Here is a 10,600-nt window from a genome sequence, read left to right as displayed (position 1 = left end):
ACATGTGCACAGTGTGATGGAACATAGTGCAAAGGATGCTGGAAAAAATGACCTATGACCTTATGACCTGAGGTAGGTGTCTTGGTATACAGTATATACAACATGACATAGTATGAACAGCACTGAAATAGAGAATGGTGAATAAATAAATAATAAGTGGAAACCAGTAAACAGGTGCTGATTAGAGGCAGATTGCAAAAATGAGGATCGTTTCAAGTTAGGAGGTGTTATAGCCGCTGGTTTGGCCGCTAGTAAAATTTACTTTAAAGCATGGGGCACTTTCTGTCGGCTTGGAGGCATTGTGAGGCTGCCCAGCCGACCAAGTCCCAGTACTTATGGTCCGCCTCGCCCCGACGTGTAGTTAAATTTTTAAGGAAGTGCATGTCAGGCTACAGCGTAGGCGATAGCGTAGTGTACAGTATAGGCGTGAGCGTAAGGTACGGGCTTCTGCCGAGGCCACGCTGTCGATTTGACGCAGAAGTATAAATTGCACTTTAGGTGCGGACCCAAATGCAGACAATACGCAAGGAAGGTGCAGTTCAAAATATTTATTGACTCAAAAAACAAACTGAAACAAGCTGTGGGATCACAAGGTAAAGTCCAAAACTGAGGAAATCCAAAAAGCAAAAATAATCCAGAGCACAGGCAGAGTACTCCAAAGACAACAGCAGAACAGAACACACAAGCAGGCAGGGCGATTAAATACAGCTGAAACACATGAGCGATCAAACAACAGGAAACAAAGCTGGACAGCTAGACAGAGACAGGACCAAACAGGAAATAGGACTACACTAACATGGAGACATAGGACTAAGACACAGACACAAGAAGAGAACAGACAGGGCACAGTGATTACAAGGGGAGCAGACAGAAACTAACTACAACCGTGAAACAGACTAATGTAAAACAGAACACAAGGTAGACAAGACCAAAATAATAAAACACAGAAATACACAGACCAGGAATAACACTAAACATGAATTAAAAGCACAGAACTAAGAACTAAGGCTACAACGAAAAACACAAAACCATAAACCATAAAACCAGGAAAACAACAGTACAAAACCAAATTCCTAACACTTCCATTTCTTTTGTTTGTTTTGGCAAGCCCATCAGACCTGTTATTTTGTTTGAGTTTAGGGTTAATTTTTGACTTCTTTCTCGGTTCGTTTAATAAACATATGGTTTTTGGTACAGTTCCTTGACTCAGTTGATCATGTTTGACCACCTTTGATGCTCCTTGTCCACTAAGAGATTCAGGCTCTCCTCTTGTCTGGCTCTCTCTGTTCCTCTGTGTTTGTCTGTTCCTTTTTCCTACCTGTGAGTTTGCCTCTTGTTTGTTGGTGTAATCTTTCCTGCTCCAGATCAATTCTTACTACAGTTATACTTTTGACATGGTGATTATCCATTTTGTTGATCTATTCTGTACACACAAAATCTTTTGCATGTCTGCCCATCGAGGAAGAGGCTACTTCATTTCCTGTGTGCTCAGCATGAAGCAGATGGCAGGTGTGAATCTGTGTGGGTGTAGAGAGCACAAGATGTTTTCGTGGTGAGATGTTTACTTCTATACATTGAAGTATGTGGAGGTGAGATGTATTTTAGAAAGTCTTACCTTGGTACCTAAGTAGAGAATTGTGAGCTAACTTTAACACATATCAGCTATTGAGACTTAAATCAACGGTGACAACAAGCATACAGTGAAGCGTTAACTTTTTAAAGAATTGTTCTGTACTTTGTTACTGTGATGTGTTCACAGCCTGGGTCCATTCTTTTATAAAGGTTTTAAACAATGAGCTTAAGTTATTAAGATGTATAAATGTAAAGTCAATGTAGCTTAAAGTGGGATCAGTGAAACTGCACCTGTGTGTCCATTCAGAAAATAATACATAGTAAATTAATAAATTAAGATAGATAATAAAGTAACTGAGGAAGCTGGTTTGAAAAGTAGAGATACCCCTGGAACAATAGTTGGAACATTCTGACATTTAAAAAAAAGTGACACAAATGTAATGACGACGGTTTGAAACTTTTTCCATTATAAACACAGTATTTTCCCTTAACTGACACACAGTGACATTAAACCTCTGCAAATAAGGTCTGCAGCAGTTCAAAGTTAAGTCTCAGATAAACAGTGACGTTTAGTGGCTTTAACTGATTTCCACGAGACACAGCGATAGTGTTCATTCTTAACCACAGGCAAAGGGTTTTCTGTTGTTTTTAGTTTTTTTTGATTATTTCCGTTGGTCAGGATGTGGGCTGACTGCTAGCTCAAACTTTCTAAATACCCCAGAAGAAGACGACAAGCAACTTGAAGACAGGATGGAGATGACCTCGCTCTGCCTAATGCTCTGTGAGAAATTACATTTTTTAAAACATTACTTTCTCACTGTTCTCTCTTGCAGCCTTTAAATATATATAAATATATATGTTTTCTTTCAAATATAATTGTGATTCAGCTGTGATTTGAAGAACAGGATGCAATCAACTCTGCCGATCAGTCAAATCATGGCGGATTTTGGCGGAGGTTTTGAAAATGTACATTTTAAAAATCATAGTTTGCAGATAGTTTCCTCCATTGCACTGTTGTTGTAGTAAAGGTGTGTTGATCAGCTCTGTATCTAGCTTACAGAGTTTTTATTCCTACGTTGGGATTTGCAGCAAGGGTTCTTTTATTTCAATTTCACTTGCGTTCAAACCAACTTCCAGTAGTTAAAAATTAATTCATGTTGTAATGATTTGCCCTTGGAAACAGTTTAAAAGGGTTAAATTAAGGTCAAGTCTGGATTCTAGAGGTAATGATGTAGCTGCAACTGTTGTTAACAGGGTTGCTGGTAAATCAGATTACCAGTCGCTTAAAATAAAATTATAACATAATTTAGTTTAGCTTTTTTGGGAACAGTAAGTGTGACAAAACAATTGAAACCCAAAGGTCCACCTGCTGGTTAGCTTTTTGGAGCTTTCAACCTTTATCACACTTATTGTGTAACCAGAATGCAAACTTAGTTCATGTGATGAAAATTTCTTTGAACTAAATTTCCATTGTCACTGTATGCGCTCTTACTACTATTTATTGCCGCTCTTACTAGTGCCTTGTGTTACTCGTAGATCTCTTACTTTGTTGATGCTTGTATGTTGTTCTTCCAATATAAGTCACTTTGGATAAAAGCTTAAGTTAACGCTGTGTTGTGTCCCACAGTGTGATACAGTGACATCTGCAACAAAGAAAAGCCAAAAACCTCAAAGAGCTACACTATATGATCCTTTCCTATATTTTTCAGCCACACTGACCATCCACCCCAACAGATCTCAGTTCTTCTGGTATGACTCTGTCAATTTGACCTGTACGGTGGCGGGAAACTCCAGTGGCTGGAGATTCAAGAGAAACACCTCCTCTCTGACTTCTGAGCTGTGCTCCGGCTGGGGAATGCAACGTGAGTCCCACTGTACCATTCAGGATGCCTATCCATCAGACACAGGAGTGTACTGGTGCGAGTCTGAGCGGGGGGAGTGCAGCAACACCGTCAACATCACTATCGCTGGTAACTCCAAGTGTGCATGGAGCTTTTATGCATTTAAATTTGAGGGTGACATTATGATGTGCAGGTCTGATGGGGACCAGAAATGGTTCATTTGTTATTCACTGGAACAATTTGAAGATTAAAGTAGAAGTCGTAGGACCAACGACACCACTGTTTGTTTTCAGATGGTCCTGTGATCCTGCAGAGCCCTGCACTTCCTGTGACAGCAGGCGATAGAGTAACGCTTCTCTGTTCCTGCAAAGAAGAAAACGGCCAAAAACCCAGATCTGATTTCTCTGCAAAGTTCTACAAAGATGGTGTTTTCATTGGGACTGAAGCTGCAGGAAGTATGACCTTCGCGACGGTGTCCATGTCTGACGAGGGTTTCTATAAGTGTGAACACCCGACGAAAGGAGAGTCACCACAGAGCTGGCTGGCTGTTAAAGGTGACGATGATGTTCTGTGCTATTGCATGATGTCTGTTTGTGGAGGTTAGTTTTAGCATTTCAATGCTTTCTGTATTCTATAGTACCTGAAATTTACTTTTTGAAGTAAATTGTTCTTGATATGGCAGCAAATGTTTTACCTTAAAGTTGTTTCAAATCAGGAGGCAGCCTTCAACCACGAAGGGACTCGAACCCTCAATCTTCTGATCCGAAGTCAGACGCCTTATCCATTAGGCCACGTGGTCACATGCAAGCGTCAGTCCCTGCAATGCAAGTCATGTGCATTATAATGTTACACACATGGTTTATATTTGATGATGGGATACACATGAATGTATTGATTGCTTATGTCAACAGGCAGATAACAAATCTTTTGCTTATGTCACAACAGCTGTAGACGCATTCACTGGACCTTAGAATAATAATAAACACATAAGCTTAGCATTGTAAACAACACGCTCAAACCATGTGAGCTAACTGGTCTGCTTTTGAGGTTTCTTTTAACAAAGTTTCTTTCAGAAGAAACTTGGATTGCTTTTGGATGTTAAGTTAGGTGCGATCCACTCCCAGCTCGATGTCACTGGAGAGAAAAAAGCTTATGCTATGTATATAACCTGTCATACTGCAACAGCTGGACAGCATGGGGGTCGAACCCATGATCTCCTCATTATCAACAGCACACGCCAACTTTCTGAGCTAAACTGCTGTCTTCTGCACTGATCCTCAGACAGAAACCAATGTGCTTGTAGTTGGTGCACCTTGGAAATGAGTCTGGGACAAGAAAAGAGCAAGTAGGCCTTTTCAGTGGTAAGTGAAACTCGGGTAGGGAAGGAGAGAGGCAGCGAACACACAATCGCCTTTTGGGGAATGAAATGGAGATGGAGTGACAGTAAGAAGCACCAAAGACAAACAAAATATATCCAAACCAGAGTGAGTGTGACAGAGCAGGAGGTCTAGCAGCTCTGAGTGCAGCAGGTGGACATGGTGTGGATATCTGAAAATACGAGTTAAGTTGATATTACATATATTAAAATGTCAAGTTTGTTTTGTTTAAAGTTAATCAGCACACAAACAACAACGCCCTGCCATCTATTTGCTCAGACCAAGGACAATTAATTTTTTTTTTTTCTAAGAATCTGTTTTTAGTTCATTTATTATTAGTTTAGTTATTTTAGTCAGCTGTGTTGCTCACGTTTTAATATTTGATGTTACTGATAATTCTGTAGATTCCAAGTTAATTCATATTTTCTCAGCCACAGCCTTCCTTGCCAACCATCAGATATGTCTGAGGAATATGCTGGTTTTGGCAAGTCAGATGCTGTCTAGTGAAGTTTTCAGGCTAAAACCTGGTGACAGTTTTATTTGCTGTGTTTAATGCTTTTCTGTTTTCTGCCGTGCACGTGTTCACCACTGAAGGAGAGCTGGAAGTATTCTTGGGAAATATCTTCTTTTCTCCTTTTCAAGAACCTGTTGCTCTACAGCTCTATTAGCTAATAAAAAGTATGTAAAAACCAGAGATTAAAATCACTCTTTAAGTACAAACTTCCCATAAGAGCCATGTGTGATGTGAAGAGTGAAATCACACAATTTCTTTTTTAATTAATTAATTTCTTTCATATTTAAAAACAGCTATGAACATTCTGGCATAAAAATAATTCGCAGATAATTTCATCAAAGAATTCAAATGTGTGGTCCTTTAGTTGTAGATATTTTAATTAGAGGTTCTTCTTTGCTGGTGCTGCGAGGTTGTGCAAAAAGGCCTGCTGTTTTTTGACTCAGACATCAAACAGTTGGCAGTCTGTGGTACTACAGTTCTTAAAAACTTGGATGAAAACAGAACTGGTCTTTCTTGAATTATATATTTAACCAGTTGTTTTTCCTTCCTCGCAGTCGGAGCTGAGCCTCCTCCTCTTGTGTCTGTGCCGAGGCTGGTGTGTACCATCTTGCTGATTGTCGTCTACTCTCTCATGCTTATAGTTTGTGTGAATGTGCACAGAACTTGGGCTCAAGGTAGGAACGCCACTGGAAATCATAAAAGTTCAAATAAATGGAACTTTAATCAAAACTTTAATTAAAACGTCTGTGTTAACAGCTCCATTTTTATTTGATATATGTTACCAAGAGAAGGAACTTCTATATATATATCCCAATAGTCTTTTGCTGGTAGGGATTCGGTTTCTTGCTCAAGGACACTTCAGCAGGTGAATGCCAGTTGCCAGAGAAAGCTCTCACTAAAGTAGTTTTACAAGAATCTTTAAATAAAAAGTCCTTTACTGGATAGTCGAACCTGATGGATGGAAGTGTGGAAAAAGTTCTTAATGGTCCTGCTTGATCTTTTCTTAATAAATAAATTAGGAAGACGGGTATTTTTAAACAGCTGCTTACATCTTTTTGTGTTCAAACTTTGCTTTTTGCCAGGTATGTTGTAAAGTCACACAGTTCAGTGTGTTCAATCCATGAACAAAGGACCATGTTAAACATTCACTTAACACTGACGCCCCCAACCTGTTCATTAAGGTAACCTGTGTATTACAGCACACTGAGGCGGCTGACAGGTGTGGAAAGGCTGGGACTCGGTTAACAAATCAAGCAACAACCAACCAAAATGCATGACTCTGTAAAGGTTTTTATAAAAATGACAAAATTTCACATATTACTTTAAACTTCATTATACTACGGTCCAAACATTGTGCTCCTTCTGATACAGATAAGCCACGCTTCGACTGATATTTGACCATTATTTATTTGTTCCTTTTCACAAATATCTTCTTTTGACCAGCAAATACCATGAAAAACTGAAATAAAATAATTACAATATATTAAATTCAGTATGAAATATAATAAAAAATATATAATCAGTTCATTATACAATAAACACATAGCCTACTGTCTGCGCCTTCTGCACAGAAATGTAGGATCTGTTACAATCCTCTAATGTCGCAATATAGTCTTCTGCTCTCTTTTCTTCTTTTTTTTTTAGCTTCTTATAGCAGCTTTACAATCAGTTATTCTTAACTGATCATATGAGCCCAGCATGCGCTTCAGTTAGTGTAATTCACAAGTTTAACAGTAGGTGTCACTATTACTCAAGTAAAACCAAATTACAAAAACATAATTCTGAACATAATTACATAGTAAGCAAGTACCCTTTACTGGACAGCTACAGCCATGTATTATGCATGTAATCTCTTAACGTTATTAAGTCCCCCAAATAACCAAAGATTTTAACAAAGGACGTGACATTGATGTCCTCAATTTTATATTAAATCCTGGATATCTGGATTTTAATTCTTTGAGAAACGAGTTTATCATTAGTTTCAGTGATGATCTCTCTAAAAGGCTCTCTGTGTTCTTCTTCCTGCAGCTCGGGCTGAAGCAAAGAAAAGGGCTTCTGATCGTCTTTCATCAGAGCGATGAGTCTTATTTCCTGCTGAGTTGAAAAAGAACAAGAGCAACTACTTTGCATGGGGTCACTTTGAATTTTATGTTTATATATTCAACAAGATTGTATTTTATATATCTTATTTTTTTATTTCTCACTGGCAGACAAAGACAGAGAAGCTGAAAATATTGGAGCTGACGCATATTTCAGCTCGTAAAAAACATTTACAAGCAATTTGCAAATTTGAACTTGTCAAATCTCAACCATCTGTCCCACGCTACTTAGTGGACCTTTTCCATCTAAACCATCAGAGAAAATGTCCAACCCTGAAATGGAAGACAGATAAAAACCTTTTCTAAGGAGGCATTAAAGTGGTGACAAATTGCATTATTAACATAACCATGACTACGAGGATTAAAAAGTGTCTCGTGGTGTTCATAGAGAGAGTGATTTGTAGACAAGTCACACTGGTTAAAAAAATATTCCCTGATTTAATAGTAACCAGTGCAGAGATTAATAAGGAGGATAATATTCATATTTCTTTGTTTTGGTCAGAAGTCTGGCGACTGCATTTTGAAAAAGAGTTTGTTGGCGCACAGCTTTCTTTGAATGTCTTGATTTAGTACTTTCTGTAGTGATTTAAAGAATGAGACATAACGTGTTTGTTTATTAACATTTAACTAAAATCTCAATCCTTCCCCAACCTTAACAAAAGTGCTTTCGTTGTCTTAACCTAATACCACTGCAGGACGCAAGCCTGTGGGTTTTACCATCAATCACCTCGCCTATTAACCGCTGTGATATTCACTCAAAAACATGTTCCAGTAAAACATAATTGGGAAAACAAATACTGATGTTTACATATACATATGCTCTAGACAGACAGGGTTGGCTCTTGGTTCTTGACAGTAAAAACAAAACTGTTTACTGCTGGTGTCACAGAAGGTCCCCGAACTAGCTCATTTGATTGGCCAAAAGGCGTCTCTGATCTCTCAACAGTGCCCACCACTGGCTCTACAGGTGCACAGATCACTTTTGCTCCACATTTCACTGTGGTGCAAAAGAGAGAGCGCTTGTAACTTTTCATTTGTGAGCCACAAAAACAGCTTTTGAAAATGGTGGCAGCAGATTCAAGTAGTTGATCATTATTGACTTGTGTCTTCTAGAATATCCATCATCATCATGCGGATGTGCAAAGATTGTCCATGACTTCACATTTTTTGATGTAGGTGTTTTAATGTGTTTTGCACCATATTCACTGTAACAACTGTATAAAAATGTGAGCATATTATTCATTTGTGATACGTAGAACAGGATTTGTGCACCTGCAATGAAGAATGTATGTCACTGTTGTGTTTGTGGGAGACAAAACAAGTTCTGTTTGCTCCCTTCATACTTCACCTTTCCAGCCAGCCTTTCTGTCTGCGCAGCATGTTTCACTAAAAACAATTCTCTGAATTCATGCTGGATCTGACTTCTAAAAATATAGTTTCGTTTCTCTTAACCAGAGATGTCACTTTTGTTTTCCTGTGGCCCCATGGAGCCCTCTGTCATCTTCCACTTTTGATGGCTATTCTGAGAAGCATTAGGCTGTTAGTCTTAACTGTCAAATGCAAGGGTGTTGTGTGGTGAATTTTGCATCTCCACAGAGTGAATTTTTGTTATGTAAAGGTGGTCAACCAGAAATATCGATCCAATAAATTGAGATATTTCAATCAATGTCATCTCGAAAGCCGCTTGGCTAAAAAGACATGATAATACTGTTTATTACTGCTTCTGCAATCATGTGCATCAGCTTGCTCTGGTAAACGCTTAATTAAGAGTAAAGTTATTACTGATGGTAAGAGCACACCCACTTTCATACACTACAGAAAATACAGATACTTCCTACTAAGGCGTGATTTAATAAAGACAGTCTTGTTTCCACTGCTGTGTGAACCGAAGGGCACCAATTTAGCTGGTTTTCAAGAAACTTGAGGGTAAGCATCACATTATTAATGCATTAGTGCACAGCGTTGATGTGCACATTCAAAGTAAATTGATACCACAATATGAATACAACTCGTAGCTAAACATTTTGGATATTGTATGTATTACTGGTGTAAGATGGATGTTTTCTACAATTGCAAGATAAAGTGTTAAAGATCAAGTCTTGAATAATTGATGCTACATTTGGCCATGGCTCAAAATGTGTGCTATTGAGAAACTTGATTTTATCAAAGGTAATACTGATTTGGCCAGAGAAAAAATGGGGGAAGTTAGATCTGAAACAAAGAAAGCAAAATTAGAATACAAAATTAAATTATATGATTGGCAGATAATCTTAGAAAATGTAATGCATTGGTGTATATCAGGGGTCGCAAGTAAGTCTAGCATTGAGCCAAATTTTTTTCAAGCAGTTACATGGGGGCCAGAACATTATTTCATTCAAATTATTTCAAACCCTTGGATACTCATGTGCACATTTAGGTCAGTGGGCAAAGTGCGGGACTCCCGTTGGAGGAGTTGTATGATCATTCCAAAATTTGGCTGACTTTTTTTTCTCCCTTGTTAAACAAATTAATTAGCCTATAAGGACACCTTTTCACATGCAATAAAGCATGTGCTGCAGTGTGAGTCTGCGTCCCGGCGTTTGATCCGCATTCATAAACCACTAATAAAACCAGACTAATTTTCGTTTCCCTGACGAAATTCAGGGGAATCCAATCACGTTTACTGACGGCTTTTTCAGAGGTGTGTCAAGTAAGCCAGAGACTCTTTCGAATGTCCTTCAGGACTTTCCAAAGTAAAAGCTCTCAATACACTCAACATAAGGCACTGCTGCAACAAACATTCTCATGGTTTTATTTTGAAGGGACAATCCCTTAAGGGGAAGTGATTATGTGAGTAACTGTTGATGTCATGGCTGAGATCTATTTCAGCACCAGCCGCCATCAATTTATTTATTTTTTATTTCTCTCTGGCCGCGAGCCAGATATTATTGGCGGCAGGCCAGTTCTGGCCCGCGGGCCGCCTATTGCCAACCACCGGTGTAGATTAAACTACCCAACAGTAACACTGTTAAAATTAACATAAAAATCTGCTGATGTAAATGATCTGAATATTTCTCCCTCCACTTTCTCAAGTGTAGTATACACAGTCAATCAAAGGAGGCTCCACCCCTGCTGAATATGGACATTGTACTATTTGTAAAAAGCCTATCTCTATTAAACAGTTTTTAATTGTGATTGAACTCCAAGCTCTTCCTATGT

The 10,600-nt window shown here is 38.6% G+C and overlaps 1 protein-coding gene and 1 non-coding gene across 2 annotated transcripts; one reads left to right on the top strand and one right to left on the bottom strand.

Moving 5' to 3' along the window:
* Positions 1 to 2,012: 2,012 nt before the first annotated feature.
* On the top strand, positions 2,013 to 8,807 carry LOC119913386 (Fc receptor-like protein 5). Its single transcript, XM_038732804.1, has 5 exons — positions 2,013 to 2,353; positions 3,282 to 3,542; positions 3,707 to 3,967; positions 5,858 to 5,977; positions 7,332 to 8,807. Exons 1-5 carry the CDS (start codon positions 2,323 to 2,325, stop codon positions 7,382 to 7,384), a joined length of 726 nt encoding a protein of 241 aa, XP_038588732.1. The 5' UTR covers positions 2,013 to 2,322; the 3' UTR covers positions 7,385 to 8,807.
* trnar-ucg lies at positions 4,140 to 4,212 on the bottom strand. The gene has a single exon. It is a non-coding gene; the product is annotated as a tRNA-Arg (tRNA).
* Positions 8,808 to 10,600: the final 1,793 nt, after the last annotated feature.

The sequence above is a fragment of the Micropterus salmoides genome, unplaced genomic scaffold (genome assembly GCF_014851395.1).
Source record: "Micropterus salmoides isolate LMB-PRFRI ecotype aquatic unplaced genomic scaffold, ASM1485139v1 Ms_hic_scaffold_2, whole genome shotgun sequence".
In the NCBI taxonomy this organism is placed as follows: Eukaryota; Metazoa; Chordata; class Actinopteri; order Centrarchiformes; family Centrarchidae; genus Micropterus; species Micropterus salmoides.
This window is presented reverse-complemented; position numbering and strand designations above follow the sequence as displayed.